Source organism: Aquila chrysaetos, chromosome 24, assembly GCF_900496995.4.
Source record: "Aquila chrysaetos chrysaetos chromosome 24, bAquChr1.4, whole genome shotgun sequence".
Classification (NCBI taxonomy): domain Eukaryota; kingdom Metazoa; phylum Chordata; class Aves; order Accipitriformes; family Accipitridae; genus Aquila; species Aquila chrysaetos.
In genome coordinates, this window is record NC_044027.1 from 14,428,300 (window position 1) to 14,446,601 (window position 18,302).

Consider the following 18,302-nt stretch of genomic DNA (forward strand, 5'->3'; position numbering starts at 1 on the left):
TGCTCTCGCTGCATCCCCAACTCCGCAGCCGACTAAACGTGTGTTCCCAGCCCCTGCCATCACCCCCCACCTTGGGTCGCTGCCGTCCCCGGCACGCTTGGGTCCTTTCACAGGGACTCGGGGCACCTGGGTGCCCAAAATCTGTCCCAGAGTGACAGCTCCTTACCCAAAGGTGGGGTCTCCCTTCGCTTTCCGCAGAGGCACTGTGGAAGGATGGCGAGGGGCTCTGGCACCGAGGCCACATCCTGGTTGTGCGATGGATTTTTGGATGGCCGTGGGGTGAGCAGCTCTGTTTTGGGGACAGCAAATCCTTGCTGGGGCCATTAGGGCATTTTGGGGTATAAGTGGGTGCTGGCTGGGTGGGAACGGACCCCTGCTTCCCCTGTGCCCGTGCAGCGGTGTCCCTGTTGCTGCTACCTTCTGACCGCTTTGGGTGATTTCAAGCAGATTTTTATTCCTACAGGTTTTGTGCAAGTCCGGGTCTGGGGGAAGGTGAGGGAGGGGCCGGTGCCCTGCTGAGGGAAGGACTCACCCTCTATTAGACACCAGAGAATCCACACCGGCCTCCTTTCCCCTGGGACATGGCTGCAGCCAACCCAGTTTTGTCACTTGTCCCCGCAGCGATCCCTTTCCGAAGGCCTCGGGCGTCGCAGGTCCCCATCCACGGGAATTGGGGGGGGGGGTCAACCCCCTGTCCGGCGGGGTTGGGGGTACAGACGGGACATAACGGGGTGGGCTGTTGCTCCTCGACCGGAGACCATCACAGGGGAGGGCGGGGGGGGGGGGGGCAGGTGCCCCAAAGGGGACGGTCTCAGCTGCATCCCGGGCAATGCGGAGAGGGTCACAGCTGTGATGAGCCCGTCAGGCCTCTGCTCCCCATGTTGGCTCGGCAGGACGGAGCCGGGCGGGACACGGGAGAATCGGAACCAGCGCCTGGGAGCCGCGGGACCGGTGCCCCCCCCCCCCCCCCCCGCTTCCCCGGGGCGCGGGGCGGGCGATGGGTAAGTGAGGGGTCAGTGCCGGGGGTGGCGGGGGTAGGTGCCCGGTGCGGGGCCGGTGGGGTGTCAGCGCCGGGGGTGGGCGCAGGGGTATGTGCGGGGCCGGCTCCGGCTCTCCCGGCCCCCCCCCCCCCCCCGCCGGTTCCCGCCGCCCCCCCCCGCCGAACGCAGCGAACTTCCCGCGGCGGCGGCGGCGCAACGGCGGGACAACAGCGCCCCCGCGCGGCCGCGGCGGGACGGGACGGGACGGGACCGGCACCGGGACGAGGACAACGGCGGGATTGGGACGGGGCAGCACCAGCCAGGGCCGGGCCGGGGGTCGGGGTCGGGGGGGGGGCAAGCGGGCACAGCCCGACCCCGACACCCCCTCGCCTGCCTTGTCCTGCTCACCCCGACCCCGCCGCCCTGCCCCGGGCCCCGCCATCCCGGTGCTACCGCCGCCGGGCTCCTGACCGCCCCACGGTGCCAGGCGGAGGGTCGTGACGGGGCCCCGCTGGAGCCCGCGGGCAGCTCCGGGCCCGCACCGTGACACGGTGAGGGCACACGTTGGGGGGGGGGGGGGGCGCCGAGCCCCGCACCGCGGCGAGACGGGGCCCTCCTGCCGCCCTGCACCGCGCCGCGCTCCTCCCCAGTTTATCCCAGTTCGTCCCAGTCCGCCCCACAGCGGACCCCCACCCCCCCCGGGGCGCCCCCCCGCGGACAGCCGGTAGGAGAGCGGGAGAGGGCCCGCCCCCCCCGAGGTGACCTCACGCTGACGTCACCGAGAGCGCCGCCGTCTGGTTGGTGCCCGCGGCCGCCCGTCACGGCGGGGGCGGGAGGAGGGGGGGGTGGGGGGACAGAGCGCGGCCGCCGGCTGAGGTAACCGGGGGGGGAAGCCGGGGGTCGCGGCCGCCCGGCCTGAGGGAGCGGGCGGGACCGGGCCCCCCCTCCGCCCCCGGGGCCGCTCCGCCGCCCCGTACCCGCAGCGGGGGGTGGGGGGGCCGGGAGAGGCCGGGGGAGCTGCCGGGGCCGGATCCGGCCCCCCCCCCCGCGGCGGGCAGGGCTGCAGCCCGGAGGCCTGCGGGGCTCCCCGCGCCGCAGCCCTGGAGCGCGGGTTGGGGGGGGGGGGTCCCCAGCCCTGATGGGGGTGCCGGGGAAATGGTTGGTTTAGGCCTTGAACCAGAAACCGTCCCCTCGCACCCCCACGGGCACCACCCCCCCCCCCCCAGCCCCCGGGATGGGACCCCACTGCCCCCCCGTGGCGGTATACCCCTCCCCGGCTCGTCCTGGGGAACCCTCCTCCCACGCACCCCCTTTCCCTGCCGCCCCCCAGCCTTCAAACAGTGCCAGGGATTGGGGAATGGGCCCCACACTGGGGTGACCCCCCCACACTCACCCCAAAAACGGGGAGGGCCGGTGTGACCTTCTCCCAGCAGTGGGGCTGCGGGGCGAGCGCCTGCCTTCACCTGCCCCCACGTCAGCCGGGGAGCTGCCACGTTTCGGGGCCTTTCAGGACAGCGGGGAGATGCCGGTACTGGGGTCCACACTGGTGGGTAGGGTCGTCCTGCTGGGTGCTCTCAACCTGTGCCAGTGGCCCATGACACCCTGAAAAACGTCACCAGGGGGTCACCCAGCCGAACCTGGGGGCAAGGAAAGGTTGTCACTGCCAGGAGGGCGAACCAGGGTCCCAACCCATGAGATCAGCCAGCAGCATTGCTTAAAAGCAGGGCCAAACCCCTCCACGCACTGGCTGCCCCTGTGGCTCAGCCTCGACTCTTCTTCTATGGGGCAGCACCAGCTCCAGCCCCCCAACCGCCCCGGGAGGGTGCCTGCAGGGTTGGTGCAGCTCTTACCTCCAGCTCCCCGGGGCTGTGGTAGGCCTTGCTGCACGCTTGCGGGACCAGAGGAGTGATTTGGGACTAAAATCCCATCTTTTCTTCTCCTAGATCACAGCGCAGACCGGCTCCCGGCCTCACTGAGCCAAACTGGATTTCAACCGGTGATCTGTAAGGTGAGACACTGCGTCCCCCTGCTCCGTCCCTGGGCTGTTCAAGACCACGCGGGGCCACCGAAACTGCCTAAGCTGCCATAGAAAAGGTTTTGTGTCTAATGGGATATTTGCCAGCAAATTCAAGCCACGAACACTATATATTTCTTTATTTGTAAAGGTGTTTGAAGTCCTTGAATTTACCCTTCGGCCACCTTAAATCTACTTTCTAATCCCCAGCGCAGTTAATCAAATCCACAGTGGCTTGAATTATGAGATGTCTGGGGGGGATTTATAGCTTGTATTGCTGATTATACCTTGACTTTATTATATTGCAAATATCTAACTTATGGTCACGGCTGAGATTTACAATCCTCAGGTAGGTGCTTAGGATAACTTTTAGCAACTCCAGATGTAATTGGAGGTGACTGATGGGGCTGTCGCCACAGATAAACATGTAATCTGTAAAACGTTAAGACAGGAGAAGAAGTGGCAGAGTAGGTGAAAAGGGTGGGTCAGTCTTAAAAAAAATAAAAATAGAATTGGGTGTATTGCTGAGCAAGGCTCCGGGATGCCTGGTCTGGCTGAGGCATCCCTGCCCAAGAAGGGATTTGGGGCTTGTTGGTCTCCAGAAAATACCAGAATTTAGATCTTTGTTCCTTCTTGCTCTCAGCTGAAGGTTTTTAGGGTTTGAAATAGTCCTGGGCAGGGGGAAGGGGTGATAAATAGAAATTGGGGTACTCACAGAGCTGACGCCTGCCTCCCCGGTTGGGGGGGACTTGGCACCTGCAGCTCTTTCAGACCTGACTGGTGGTTTCTCCCCTGTCTTGGAGGAGCAGCGAGTCCTGCGTGGGCACGTGCCCCTCAGCCAGCATGACAAGCGAGGTGGTGGAGAATGAGTTTGAGTTTTACTCCAAAGCAGAGAAGTACTGGAAGGATGTGCCCGCCACGGTGGACGGCATGCTGGGGGGCTATGGCCACATCTCCAGCATCGATATCAACAGCTCCAGGAAGTTCCTGCAGAGGTTTCTGCGGGTAGGTGGCACGGTCTGTCATGCTCCCAAAGGCCCATCCTTCCCCCAGCACAGAGCTGAGCTCTTCCTTCTGAGTTGCTCCATGGGATCCTCTGTTGCGTGCGTGCTGGGAAAACTTTGCCCTGCAGTGGGTCCCCCATACCCCAGTCTTGTCCACATGGTTGCCCCATTTCTCCTCTGTGGGTACCTCACAGTGGATTCAGCCCCTCATGGTTGTTGTTCCAGGATGGCCCCAACCGGACAGGGACAACCCGTGCTCTGGACTGCGGGGCTGGCATTGGCCGGATCACCAAGCGGCTGCTGCTGCCCCTCTTCAAGACGGTGGACATGGTGGACGTGACGGAGGACTTCCTCACCAAGGCCAAGAGCTACCTGGGAGAGGAGGGCAGGCGGGTGCGCAACTACTTCTGCTGCGGCCTCCAGGACTTCAGCCCCGAGCCAAACTCCTACGACGTCATCTGGATCCAGTGGGTCATTGGTGAGAGTTGCTTTGCTTGCGGGGTCTCGCCAGCCTGTCCTCCATCCAGCTTCCCCCAAGGGGCAGGTGCCCCACGCACTGTGGAGAGCTTTGGGCAGGAGAGCTTGAGGTCTGCGTTAAAGATGAGCATCACAGCACGGGTGGGAGGCCGAGTTGGGGACCTACCCTCCGTGGGCACTACAAGGGCATTGCACTGTGGGGTCTTTTCCCCCAAGCCCTTGGAGGCCAGGGCAGAGGTGTGGGTTGGATAGAGTTGGATAGAGCCTGTGGGACACAAGTTGGAAACCTCCAAACTAAAGCTTTCACCTGCAAACGGCTCCAGTATTTGGCTGCCTGGGTCCCAACTGCAACCTCCCAGTCTCCTCCCCTCCTCCTGTGCCCGTCACCCCATGCCCTCTAACCCCCCCTGCTCTGCCCCTCCAGGACATCTCACCGACAACCACCTCTCCGACTTCCTGAAGCGTTGCCGTGCTGGCCTGCGGCCCAACGGCATCGTGGTCATCAAGGACAACATGGCTCAGGAGGGCGTGATCATGGACGATGTGGACAGCAGCGTCTGCCGGGACCTGGACGTGGTCCGTAAGATCATCCGCCGAGCTGGGCTGCACCTCCTGGCCGAGGAGCGCCAGGAGAACTTCCCTGATGAGATCTACCACGTCTACACCTTCGCCATGAGATGAGGATGGCCGGCGGTGGGAGAAGGTCTCTCCAGGGCCAGCTCAGAGCACGGGCCAGCACGGTGGTTCCTGCCAGGGCCGGGAGGGGTGAGGACCGTGCCTTCACTGCGGGGTGGCAGACAACAGCGAGGGCGTCACGACTCCCTCTCTCCGGGGCTGGTGGCAAGGATGGGGCTTTGTCTTCCAAGTTGCTGCTGTTTGTGAAAAAGAGGTGTTTGCCAAATACATTTTCCTGCTGTTGCACTTCCGCACGTGGGCTTTGTCAGATGCAGCGTTGGCTTGATGCCACCTTTGGGGGCTCTGTACAGGAGCAAGAGGCCTGCTCTGTGGGCACCAGCAGGTTGCTGACTGCAGTCGCACAGGGCTCCTGTTAGTGAGCAGGAGCTCAGAGCACCTCTATGAGGGTCTGGGCTCCCTTCCTTGCTTGGGTGTTTGACCCTTGCCCACTCTTGAACTTGCTGCTGTTCACAGCAACAAGCTGGGCAAGGCAAATGGGAGAAATCTCTGCCATTTCCCTGGGGTGGGTTGGGGAGGCAACACCAGGTTCTGGGGCTTCATGCAGGCCTTTCCTTTAAACCCAGGAGCAGGTTTCCCACACGTGCAGAAAAAAGGGAGGTGGATGCAATCCTGGGTCCCCCACATCCTCCTCCAGGGATAGGGGTAACTCAGACAAAGCCCTGCAACCCTGGGAGAGAGCTGCTGTGCTCTGGGCATTAATGGGGAACCTGCTCTGAACTACCCCCGGACCCCCCCCCAGCCCATTACCGCAGACTCACATGATGCCCAGCACCTCCCGCTCGAATGCTGTGACACTACAGCTGCTCTCCCAACACCCCACACCATCACCCAGCTTTGAACACTCCCATCTCCTCCTTGGCCATAACCACGTCGTTTTGCCCAACTCTGGCCACTGGCTTGTGCCAACCTAACCCAACACGACTTGGCCAACACTGGCACGACTGTTTGCCAGGTGGGTGAGCCAACAGGCAGACCCCAACTGCAGCCCGTCCCTCCAGCCAAGCTCACACGTGATTCCACCCATCCCTGCAGAGCCGTCTCCTCCACCCCATCTCTCCTGCAGAAGAAACAAGCCCCTTGTCATTATTACAAAAGGCCTCATTTAATTGCTCATTTCCCATTCCAGACACCAGGGGGAATATTTGATCACATTATTATTATTTTTAAACATCAATTCATCAAGATGTATAGCTCCAGTTCCACAGGGTGGGAGAAGGTAAAACTCATGCTGCCAGGAAGGCAACGGGGGGAGACAACCCTTCTGCAGCTAAACTGCCAGTGGATCCCAGATCCCCCTGCTATAAACTGTACCTACTCAGAATACTGGTTTTTTTTTTCCTCTTTTCATCCTCTTCTGCGTCTGTCCCCCATGACAAACAAAAACCAAAATAACAAAAACGTGGGGGGTCAGCTCTGTGGCCAGTCTTTGGCATATCACAAGGAAGCAGATGCCTAGAAGGGGAGAGAGATAGCTGTGGCAAGGCTGGGACACGGGACCTCCAGAGTTTGGAGCTTCCAATAGCAACTTGGAAAGAAAACCCCGAGTCCTGCTGCAGCTTCTTGTTCCTGGGAAGGAGGCACAGGAGACCAACATCCTGGGAACAGTCAGCAAGGGAAAGAGCGAAGGAACAGGGAGGGAGGCACGAGGCTCTCAGCAGAGTTAGCTGCCTGTTCCTCATCCTTGCACAGGGAAAGCACCACAAAGCTGAGAAACATCCATTTGTCTGTTTTAGAGCCCAGCGCCTCCGAGATGTCCTTGGACAGTCCTCCGTGCCGGGAGGATGGGGTTCTCCCAGCAGAAACTCAAGAGGGTGCGGAGCAGCCAGCCACTGCTGCCAGCCCTGCTTTCCTTCACCCTCGCCCCTGGTTTCAGAAGCTCTCGTGAGCGAGGAAGGCATCCACATCCACAGGGAGGTGCTGGACCTGCCTCCACCACAGCTGCTCCCACCACCAGGACAAGAAGCAGGAAACCAGGACACCGATGCCAGCACTCTCCTAGCACAGGGAACGCCTCTTCTCCCAGCACCCCAAGGCATCTCACAGCTCTGCCGTTCGCCTAAGGCACTGCTTCACCCACCCCAGACCTGGCAGGGCTGCAAAGAGAAGGGACAAGCTGCCTGTCCAGTCACACCACTCCAGCTGCCCCACAGCCTGCCAGGACTTTTCTTAAAATCCAAACAAACCACCCCTCTGCCCAAGTATCCAGGTCCCCGATGTCCAGGGGCTTTCTTCACCCCCAGGGAGCCACAGGGCTCTGCCTGCCTCCCCACAACGTGCCCCAGAGCAACGAGGCCTCCACAGACGTGCACGTGGCATCATGCCCAAAAAAGCATACCCCCCAGAACACAGCAGAGAGGGACGCTGTGGGCAGCACTGGCCAAGCCGTGGGCATGTGGACAGCAACACCTCTTGCAGCAGAGAAAACTGGCCCAGAGCAGAGATGTGGTGGCTGTAGGCGCACCACAACTGTGGAGGGAGGACATGGAGAGGCATTAGTCAGGCTCAGAGGTCCTCGTGCCCAGCAGCAGCGTGGTCAATGAGGAGGTACCACTTCAGCCTGTCTGGAAGAGGTAGAGCCTTGATTTTAACATCTACTGGCCACGGTTTAAGGCGCTGCCGAATAAACACCCTGCAGAGATGTTTCAATGCCTGTGGGGAGCGCTCCAGCTGCTTCAGAGAGCAGAAGAGAGTCCTGATCTTCTCCCCGTGGTACCTACAGCTGCTGGTGTTGACCTCAAAGTTGCTGGGCAGCTGGATGGCTTGTGAACTGGCCATCATGAGCTCCAGCAGAGTCTGACCCTTCTGGATGAGGTCGGTAGAGAAGCTGTCATCTTCAGAGACGCTGAGGTGCGAGCAGAGGCACTCGAAGACGATGTGGAAGCCTGACCAGCACGAGGGACCATGGAGGGAGCAGTTGTAGGCAGCACCTGACTCCAGCAAGAAACGCAGCAGTGGGAAGTGGCGTTTGAAGCTTTTGAAGCAGAGGTGCGTGAGGGACTCAGGGGCCGGGCACTCACTGGGGTTGGCACCGTGGGCCAGCAGCAGCTGTGTGACACGAAAGCAGAAGCGATTGATCACCTGTGCCTCCTCGGTGCTGCTGCACGCCATTTCTCCCAGCAGGAAGATAACGTAGGTGAAGGCAGTGTCACCATCTTTGGTGGTGGCCCTGACGTCTGCACCTGGAGGAAGGGACAAAGAATGTAACTGGCATTGCAGACAACGAGGCCAGGACAGCGCTAACTCTGGCACTGCTGGGCTTTACTCTTGCTGAAGTGGGAACATAAAGGAGTTGGGAGGGCACTGCCCAGTGCTGTACAAAGAATCAGCCAGCGCTAGGCCTGGAGAGATTGTGTGCAGAGAGGGGAGAAGGTTGCCCTCACCTCCTTCCAACAGGAGATGGATGCTCTCGGTGTTGTGGATCTGGACACCGTCACTGCTGGCCAGGGCATGCAACAGCGCTGTTTTTCCTGCAACGCAGCCATCGGTCAGTCAGATGAAAATAGGGTGACACCCCAAATGGCAGGAAGGAAAACAATCCACCCCACCAACCAGGTGGCCAAACATGGGAAGAGACAACCCTTCTACTTCTGGCAGGCTTCTGCTGTCCCTGTGATGGTGCACAGCTGTGGGGACAGGGTCACAGGCCACACGTGCAGGGCTGGTGGTGGCCCCAGAGGCCATGTGAGCCATGGTACAGTGAGTTTTAGAGCATGTGGGCACCACGGGGCTATGGAGGCACAGCCCCATCCCGCTTCCCAGGGACTGCGTGGAGCTCATTTCAGTCCCCTTCTACACCTGACACAGCCAGCATACAAAGAGAAAACACAGAGCACCAGGGAGGTTCTGCAGCCTGCACCCAACTTCCAAACCGGTTTGTAATCAGAGAGCACTTGCAGCAGCAAGACGGAAAGACCCGGACCCCGTGCCCTGCTCTAGCCCACTCATGATGGCCGACTGCTGGGAGCACCCGGGCTGGGGGAGCCAGACGGGGCACACAGACCGTTTTTGTCAGCTGCGTTGACATCGGCCCCCAGCTGAAGCAGCCGCTGAAGGCATGGCAACCGCTCGGGCTCCTCACTGGCCAGGTCGAGAGGACTGCTCTCATGGATCTGCATAGAGCAAGAGGAAAAAAACCACAAGTATTAAAGACTATTTGTGAGTGCCTCCAGAGTCGCTACTGGGGCTTCATCATGGCCAGCATGAGAGCATATTTCAACCCATCCCCCAAAAATCAAAGTGAACCTTCCCCAGTGTATCCACAGGGAAAGGTTTATCTACCCCAGCCTTCTCCCACCTATCGCTCCATGGCAGAGGCAGGTTTGCTTGGCCAAAGGCACCCTGAACTTCAGCCACAGCATCGGAACGCTACAGACAACGGGCACAGGAGGTCACCAAGGGGAAGCGGTGGGAGGTGGGGAGCAGGGAGGGCTGTCCCCACACTCCAGTCCCTTGCAGCTAAGTCTCAATGGGGCGCAGCTTGGCCGTGCCCAGGCAGCTAAGTCCGTACCCGGTCTCTCCGGTTAATGTCGGCCCCGTGGTGCACCAGGAGCTCCACCATATCCGGCTGGTTGCGGAGCACTGCGATGTGCAGGGGGGTGTAGTAGGTGACTGGATCTGAGGACAAAAACACAAGAGTCAGAGAGAACTAAGGGCTTTCCCATAACGGCCCCAATACCCACCAAAAGCAGAAGGAGGCAGCTGGCGAGGGCCCCGAGAATGTCGTGATGCCCATGAAAACAGGACTGTCACAGACACCCCAGGTCCTGCTTTTACAACGGCTCCATCTCTGCCAAAAGCCCTCAAAGCTGCAAACTGGCCCCCAAGCCCCTGGCCATCCCCCAGTCCATCCCTGCGGCTGGGTCTGGACACAGGCAGATCCATGCTATTCCAGCAAGGAGCGGGGATCTGAGCTGGCAGCACCCTCTCTCTCTGCCCCAGCTATCACCGTCTCCCAGGGCAGCTTCTCACCAGCTGGTTCCTCCTGGCCAGGCCCAGTCCCCTTCCCACCAGCCTTACCTTCAAAGCTGAGATCAGCTCCAAACTCCAGGAGGATTTCTGCAGCAGGGACGAGCCCCAGCTCGGTGACCTTCAGCAAAGCATAGCTCACACCTTCCTGATAAAACGGGGAGTGAGTCTCCCGCTCCAAGACTCGTCTCACAGCCGAGAGCTGGCTCCTGTCATTGCCCAGACAGGCAGGGCTTAAGACACACAAAAACAACCAGTTACTCAGCTGAACGGCACACGTCTCAGGGGTGTGCAAGGGTCAGTGTAGCACCAGAGAAGAAGAAAAATCCCTAGTCTCCCCTCTTGTCACGTAACCACCAGGTCTCTAATCTGTTGGCTGTAGGGTTAAGCAGCAGCGTCAGGGTCACAGCTGAACCCCAGTTTAGGTTTTACTGCCATGGGTCAGCCAGAAACGGCTGTTCCTGGGGAACACACGTAGTCCCTGTGTTTGCTCTGCTCCACCCCCACATTCCCAAAGAAAAGCAGTAAGAGGAAGGTCTGTGGGATGAGGTGGGGTTTGTTCCCAGCCAGTGCTGTGTCTGACCTCGGCCGCATCGCTGAGCTCCAGCCATCACCCCCTAAAACACCAAGTGGCTGTTTAGCCCCAGAGCTCTGCTCACAGCCCCGTCTAGTTACCTCTCAAGGGTGCTCTGCTGTTCCGCATCCTGTATTGCCAGCAACCCCAAGATCTCGTCTACCAGGGGCTGATACTCGAAGATGATCCTGCGGAAGCCGTGCAGGAAAGGCATCGTGCTCTGCTCTGCGCACAGACTGTCCAGGGGCCTCCAGCATGGCAGTGGTGTCTTCCCCCACGCAGGACTCTGGTGGACAGACCCTGGCGCTGCCTGGTTTCCAAAGGATTTTTCCTTCCTTTTAAAACAAACAAGCCCTTCTAGCAGTTTTGCACTTAGAAAAAAACTGCAGCCTTCCTCCCTCCCTCCTTATGCGTTTCTAAAAGGCAACAAAGACCAGCGCAACACTCTCCTCCCACACACCACGGAGGTGTATTCCAATTATCTCCCGCACGCAGAGCCGCAAATTGGAGTTATCTGGGCGCAGGAAGAAAACACGCCAGGCAGAGCCCAGGCTCAGGGCAAACCCCCTTTGCAGAGGCTCTGCCGCAAGCTCCCACATGCTGGAGGTGCCAGGTGAGGGCAGCCAGAGCAGAGAGGGGCTCCGGGGTTGCCTGTGACCAGCAGACCCCTGCCTGGGGGAAAAGCAGGGCTGGAGCAGCCCCCGCAAGGCCGGGGGCCCCGTAGCCCCCCCGCGACCCCCAGCAGCCAGTGCGGGGACCACCAATCCCCCCAGCGCACAGGGCGGCAACCCCGAGGAGGGGACCGAGAGGCCCCTAAATCTCACCGCGATCCACGGGGGGCAAGCGCAGAGGCCTACAAACCCCTCAGCACCCCGGGGGGGGGGGGGGGGCCGGGACCCCGCCGGGATGGCCCCAGCGGCCCCTAACCCCGCCGCACCCCACGGGGCGAATCCCCGGAGCGAGCCCGGGAGCGCCCGCAGGGCCTCCAAACTCCACGGGAAGGGGAACCGGAGACCCCAGCAACCACCCTCCCCTCAGAGGAGCCGCCCCGGGGCTGAGACCGCCACGACTCGCCGCCCCTCACCTTCCCCGGCGCCGCCGCCGGAAGCGGAAGCCGCCGGTTGTGCCGGGAGGCGGGGGGGGGGCTCGCTGGGAGGGGCGGGGCCTCATCGGAGGGGCGGGGCCTCACCGGAGGGGCGGGATCGCACCGGAGGGGCGGGGTCACACCGGAGGGGCGGGGTCACACCGGAGGGGCGGGGTCACACCGGAGGGGCGGGGTCACACCGGAGGGGCGGGGCGGGGCGCGGCCGGCAGGGGGCAGCAGGCGGCCGGGAGCGGCGCGCCGGGAGCGCGCGGGGGCGGGAGCGCGCGCGGCAGGTGGGCGGGAACGATGGTGGCGGAGCGGAGTGTGCGGGTCCGGCCCGGGCACCAACCCCCCCCCCCCCCAACGTCCACGGGCACCCCCCGGGCACCCTCCCGTGCACAACTTCTCCAAAGCCCCACCCCACCCAGCTGTGCACAGCTGGTGGCACGCGCGCGGTGCACACCTGCAAACCCGGAGGCACCCACGCGAGCGCACAAGCTAGTGCACGGGCGAGGTGTGCACGCACGCACACCTATGCACATAGCTGCATCCCCTCCCGGCGGCCGTGGTGGCTTCAGCTCCGGCTCTGCCACTCGTGGGGGGGTGGGGGGGGGTGATGTGCTCGTGCAACCTCGTGCACCAGCCCAGTTCCCCAAGCAGCACCCTGCCCTCCCGGGAGCACCCACCACCACCGGGGATACTCACCCAGGACGGGCTGGGGGTGTTGGGGAGGTGCCATCGAGTGGCTGCCACCCCCCCGGCGCTCGGGGGGTTCGGGGGGCTGCTGCCCGCAGCACACTCGGACCCTCTCCTGCTGAAAGAGCTGCTGGAGGAAGCGTTAGCCCAGAATTTATTGGTATTATTATCATCATCATTATTTTTATGATTATTCTGGTGGAATTTCCAGACGCAGGGAGCTCCGGAGAGCCGGCAATAACTGAAGCCGCCTTGGGTTTCCTATTTACGTATTTATTTTATTCTGGTGGAGCGCCTCCAGATTTCAGCAGGCAGCCGTGGCCCAGGGGCAGAGGGGGCGAGGAAGCCGTGCCGGTTGGGCATTTTTCTGACATGCTGTCACGCTCCCCCCTCTTCCCAACCCTTCCTGTCCCCACACAAAGCGGGGTGTCATGGCGGGGGACCCCAATGCCCGCAGCCCCCAGGCCCCAAGCCTGCCTTCGTGGCAGGGCAGTGGGTCCCAAGTCCTTTGCAGAGTGGCTGCTGGCTCTGGTGCCACGGGGAATTGGTGCCATGCGGTGGCACCTTGCTGGGCAGCTGGCATGAACCCCCCCCTTGCAGCCCAGTAGCTCCCGTGGGTGGGGTTTGGGGGGGCATCATCCTTGTACCATCCTGAGTGGGGGTGGAAATAATCCCGTCCAAGTGCCTTCGGCAGGGACCGGAGGGGAAAAGCAGCAGGAGGAGCAAAAGGGAGTGAGGATTTCTCCCTCTACGTGGAGGATGCTTTATACCCATATGAGCTGGCTTCAAACCAGCGCAGCTCAGCCAGGGGGACCCCACATCGGGTGGGCTGGGCAGCCGAGACCCTCACTCCGGTCCTGAGTGCCTCCTCGCTGCTGCCGGCGGCTGGGCAAACCCTGGACCCTCCTGGTCTGGGTAAAGCCCAAACCCTCCGTGGTCCAGTAAAACCCTGGATCCTCCGCAGCTGGGATGGCAGCACCGGGTGCAGTCACTGTCCCCAGCTGCGTGGCACTGGTGGGGACTGTGCAGGGTTCAGCCCTCCATCAGGCACCGTTTTGGGGGGAACACCCCCTGCAGTCCCCACCCACCCAGTCCCCTTGACTGGGAAAGGAGGGCTGGTGAGTGTGGGTCACCCCATTGCCACCTCTGACCCCAGCCGTGTTGGCCCTGGGGATGAGAGGTGACCCCAAAGGGCCCCACCAGCCCAACCGTACCCCCATGAGCCCCCACCCCAATACCCCCCCTGGCTGCAAAGGAGGCTTTGGGGGTGCAGTGCGGGGCCAAACCCGGCTCAAAACCAGCCCTGGGAGGTGTCAAACCCAGCGAGCCAAGGGCTGAAACCCTTCCCTGGCCATCAGCGTGGCGAGGCTGGTGAGGGGCTGGGCACATGGGAGCCCTTCCCCGGAGCATCCCTGCCCTGGTCCGCTCATGGCTGTGCCAGGAGCCACGGCCTTTGGGGAGTTGACTCCCCATCCCCACATTTCTTGGGTGAAAAAATCTGGTTTGCAAATAGGGACATCGTTGGTGCGGTCGGCTGGGGTGCTCGAGTGCCCGGCTAAAATAACAGCGTCGGGATCTGCCCCCTTCCTCCCCATCGCCTTGGCGGGGCGGACTAGGAAGAATGTGAGTTGGCTATCCATCAGGGAGACAGAGCAACAGCCAGCCGAAGAAAGAGGGGCATTTTAGGAGGAAAGCCAGGGAAATTTGATCATTAAGAAATCCTCCTGGCTGTCTGGGGGAATTTAATTAAATTGCTGGAAAGGGCTGTAAGCACATCTGGATCCAATATGTGCAGCTTTGATTTTTTTCTTTCTTTCTTTCTTTCTTTTTTTTTTTTTTTTTTTTTTTTTAGTTCACTCTTTTCCCATCTCACTGTTGAAGGAGGGGGGGAATAAAAGGGAAATAGCAGAGCCACGGAGTATTGGTTCATCTGGGACTGGGATTCCTGGCAGGGAAAGAAAGAGAGGGAGAGAAAGAAAGAGCAAGAGAAAGAGGCAGAAACAGAAGGAATAAGAAAGCTGGGAGAAAAAACCTTCACCAAGGGCCTGGCTGGGGTGTTTTATAATGCCACCGACTGCAGAGACAAGGAGCTAGGAGGGAACGGGGGGAGTTGTGAGAGCTGGAGGGGAGAGGAGGAGGAAAGGAGCTAGCCCAGGGCACGCTGTGCTTTCGGGGTCTGGCAGGGATGAAGGGAGAAAGAGGAATTGCTCAGTGGATAGAGAAATACCATTCCTAGCCGGGACCCTCAGGACCGGGCATGGGGGGACTCCTCCAGCAGGTCTGTCACCCGGCTGTCACCCCTGCGGGCAGCGCTGCCCTGAGCCCTGCCCGTCCCGATGCCCTCGGTGCGGGGGGCAGGATGGGGATGCTCCGGTCCCCAGCCCCAGGCAGGACACGGGGCTGGGCACGGCTCCGATTTAAGCAGATGGGGCAGGCAGCCCTGCTTCCCCAGCACCGGGGAAGGGACTGACCCCCAGCCACCCGCCACGAGAGCCAGTCAGGCACCATCAAACCCCCACCATCTCCCATACTCTACTCCTTACTATCTCTTTACTCTGTCCATCCTCCTTACGGTGGAGGAGAGGTGCATCTCCATCGTAAGAAAAACCCTTCCACCCATTGGGGATGTGGGTAAGGCGGTCCAGTTTCTCTGCACGATAATATCCATAGGGCCAGATTTGGGGAATATTAAGGAGAACGAGCACCCGGGTACCGAAGGGAGCGGCACGAGCCCGAGCAGTGCTCCAAGGATGCTGCACCGTCCCACCCCAGCCACCGCTGCTGTTTCGGGGGTGAGGAGGAGGGCTGGGGCTGGCAAAGCACGTCCGGATCCGTGCCGTGGTGAACGCTGTGGAAGCGTGAGATGTTATCACAGCATGAGAGAAATATCAGGAAACCCCTAGGAGGACACAAAGCGAGATTACCAAAAAATATCTTTTTTTTTTTTTTTTTAAGAGAGGAAGAGGAAGGGCTAGCAAGCAGAAACACATTCATCCCAAGGGCTGCAAACTGCAAACCTGGCAGGCTCTGGCCGGCTGGACCCTCACCCCGAGGAGCTTGGCATGGCCCTGCCAGTTCGGTGCCGCTCTGGTTCATCAGCCCAACAGCTCTGGCTCAGCAAAGCCAGGCTCTGAGCACAAACCTCGCTCAGCAAAACCCAGGCGCTCAGTGTCAGGCAAAGCAAATCCGCTTGTCTTCGTCTCTGAACCACCCGTGCTTTGCCCTAAGCATGGCCGAGAGTCACCTTGCCAGCTCCGAGGTCCAGTTTTAATCACTTAAAACACATTTTTTACCAAAAAAAAAGAGAAGAGCTTGCACGAGAGAATTAGGAAATGCCAGGATGGTGGGTTTCAAACACTGGGTCTCGCTTCAGATGCCTTGTGTGGCTGGCGGAGTTAAAAAAAAAAATGATGCTGAAAAAAAAGAGGCAAATCCTACAGCTAAAAAGGAAATTGCATTAATACAGATTGTTTTATTTAAAAAAAGCAAACCCTGACCTCTACTTCAAAAAAGTCATTAGACATTCTCCTTCTGAAAGGCCGACAGGGGATATTACTGAAAGGCCAGTTAATTTCTCAATGACTTACTGTTCTTGCTCTGCTCATGGAAATGTGTAAAGAGTCGGAGGGTAATTTAAGGCACCCTGCAGAAAGGTGTGTAAATCTTTGCATGTCTAAAGAAACTTTACCAGACCGCTAGGATTGGGAAAAAAGAAAATGCTTGCCCTCTTTTTTTTTTTTTTCCTTTTTTTTTTTTTTTTTAACTTTCCTTTGGAACTCTGATCCCCTTTGATCATAAAAAAGGTCATATTTCACCCAAAAAAATATCAGCAATCACAGGGCCCGAGGAAGTGCGAACCCAAGGGGGTTTCACCGACGATTATTCCCTCCATTTAATTATTTAATGCCGTGAACTGAGGGAAAGCCGTCTCCCCTGGAAAAGCCAGACAGTTCAAGAATAAGGTCTGGCCCCGAACAAGGAGGAGGAAGAGGGTTATAAATGGGGCTGGGGCTGCTCCATCCCCCCCTCCCGCCCTCGCCCCTTCATGGGCCAAGACCAGCCGCCCCACAACCCCCCCAGAATAATCACAGCAAGATGTTCCCAGCCTCTGGGGCCAAGGGGGAAACACTGGGGGAAGGATGGAGGTCCTCACTGCCGCAGCCCCCCCCCCGCCAGCCCCGACCAGTTGGGGCGCATCCCTCATGGATCACTGTCCTCCAAGGGGATGTCTCTGTCCCCCAGGTTGGTCCTCAAGCAGTTTTTCTTGGATGTGGTGTCATCCCCATTCTGGGAAGGGTCTTGTCCCTGCAGCCGTGGTGGAAAAAAGCAGGATAAAGCCGGTACCTGGCCGAGAAGGGGTGACACGGGGCTGCGCTGGCGGTCCCAGGGCCCGGTGGTCCCAGGGGTGATGCAGGCATCTCCCCCGCTGAGAGCACGGGGCAGCCAGGAGGGCTGATGGCAATATATGCAATCTATATTCTAATATATGCATTCAGTGCATAACTGCAGTGCACAGCATCGCCCTGGCACCGCGCGCCACCGGGGACCCATCCAGCCGGGTGCCGGGCGGAGGTAAAACACCCATCCATGGGGAGCAGCCCCTGGGGAAGCAGGAGCAGAAAGCAGTGTGACACCAACCCGTGATTTACATGGCCAAGGGGAACAGGACCAGACGTCGGAGCTGACTCCAAAAGTGGCCCTAGGGCCAATAAATTGGGCCAATAGGGCCAATAAATGGACCCCCCCAAAAAAGGAGGGGGGAAGGGAGGTTGGGCTGGCTTGTTTGCACACTCGAGGAGCCCCCCGTGGAGTAGGAGAGAGCCAAAATCTGCCTTCAGCTACACCCCTTCCAAGCTGGAGAGCTCTGGGAAGCTGCTTCCCCGTCAGGAAGATCAGATTTGGCAGCACTGGCTGGCTTAGAAATCTGCACGCCTCCAACTTGAAGGGGAAGAGAGCGCAAGAAAAGCTTTCGACAAATGTTAAAATAACTCAGCCAGGGGTTTGCCTCCCTTGGCTGCGCTGGAGCAGGGATGTTTATGAGCTCAGAGCTGGGCTGCAGCGGCCGATCTCGCTCGGAGATTTTGCGTCGAACCCTGCGAGCGCGCAACCCCGTCCATATGTGCCTGCAGCGGCGGGCAGGAGAGCACGCTGGAATCAAGGGGAAGAAATAATAACTGTTAACCTCTTCGATTTCTGCTCATCGCCCCGAGCCCAGCCCTCGCCGGACACTAGCAACCAGCCCCAGCCGCTGGCTCTGCCCCCCTCCCTCCCACCGCCTCCTCCGTGTATATATGTATCTATGCGTATAAATATATATATAATTTTTAAAGAGGAAAAACTCCTTTTTCCTTTCCCGGTGGCTGGTTTTCATTAGGGAGGTTTCTTTCTAACCCCAAGGGAAGCAGCCTATGAGTTTTTAACTGTGGTGCAGGACGTAATTATCTCATTAAGGCGAGAGAGCCAGGCTTTTCCCAGGAGAGGTGACCTTGCTCCGGGGTTGATGGGGACCGGGAAGGGGGGGGGGGGGGGGGGCTAGAGGTGGAGGGGGGCCGTGTCCCCCGCTAACCTGCGGGTCACCTCTCCCTCCAGCCCCATTTGGAGCTGGGGAAACCCGGCCCCTCTCCCCCCCCCCCCCGCCCCATCCCCTCCCCACGGAGCGCAGCCACTTACACTTGTTGATAGAAGCACTTAAAGCAGGGCTGGGGGGGGGGGGGGAATGATGTGGATGGGGTAAGGGGGGGGAAAAGCGGGTCTCCCTCCCCCTCTGCCCCCCCCCCCCTTCTTTTTCCTCGCCTTGGCTGCCGGCGGTGCT

The 18,302-nt window shown here is 60.1% G+C and overlaps 2 protein-coding genes across 8 annotated transcripts; one reads left to right on the top strand and one right to left on the bottom strand.

Moving 5' to 3' along the window:
- The first annotated feature begins 1,779 nt into the window (after nucleotides 1–1,779).
- On the top strand, nucleotides 1,780–5,396 carry NTMT1 (N-terminal Xaa-Pro-Lys N-methyltransferase 1). 6 transcript variants are annotated; one of them, XM_030000896.2, is made up of 5 exons: nucleotides 1,780–1,856; nucleotides 2,924–2,988; nucleotides 3,804–3,999; nucleotides 4,224–4,476; nucleotides 4,900–5,396. In XM_030000896.2, the coding sequence occupies exons 3-5, from the start codon at nucleotides 3,838–3,840 to the stop codon at nucleotides 5,154–5,156; spliced, it is 672 nt and encodes a 223-aa protein (XP_029856756.1). In that variant the 5' UTR covers nucleotides 1,780–1,856; nucleotides 2,924–2,988; nucleotides 3,804–3,837; the 3' UTR covers nucleotides 5,157–5,396. The 6 variants fall into 6 exon arrangements, with proteins under 6 accessions (XP_029856756.1, XP_029856759.1, XP_029856761.1 ...); XM_030000899.2 differs by having other exon boundaries at nucleotides 1,786–1,856; nucleotides 3,766–3,999; XM_030000901.2 differs by having other exon boundaries at nucleotides 1,790–1,856; nucleotides 2,924–3,074.
- Nucleotides 5,397–6,254: 858 nt separating this feature from the next.
- On the bottom strand, nucleotides 6,255–11,865 carry ASB6 (ankyrin repeat and SOCS box containing 6). Of its 2 annotated transcripts, none has more exons than XM_030000849.2 (7): nucleotides 11,795–11,865; nucleotides 10,812–11,045; nucleotides 10,188–10,369; nucleotides 9,679–9,785; nucleotides 9,172–9,280; nucleotides 8,552–8,638; nucleotides 6,255–8,350 (listed from the first exon to the last, which is right to left on the bottom strand). In XM_030000849.2, exons 2-7 carry the CDS (start codon nucleotides 10,922–10,924, stop codon nucleotides 7,674–7,676), a joined length of 1,275 nt encoding a protein of 424 aa, XP_029856709.1. In that variant the 5' UTR covers nucleotides 10,925–11,045; nucleotides 11,795–11,865; the 3' UTR covers nucleotides 6,255–7,673. The 2 variants fall into 2 exon arrangements, with proteins under 2 accessions (XP_029856709.1, XP_029856710.1); XM_030000850.2 differs by lacking the exon at nucleotides 11,795–11,865 and having other exon boundaries at nucleotides 6,255–8,098; nucleotides 8,189–8,350; nucleotides 10,812–11,485.
- Nucleotides 11,866–18,302: the final 6,437 nt, after the last annotated feature.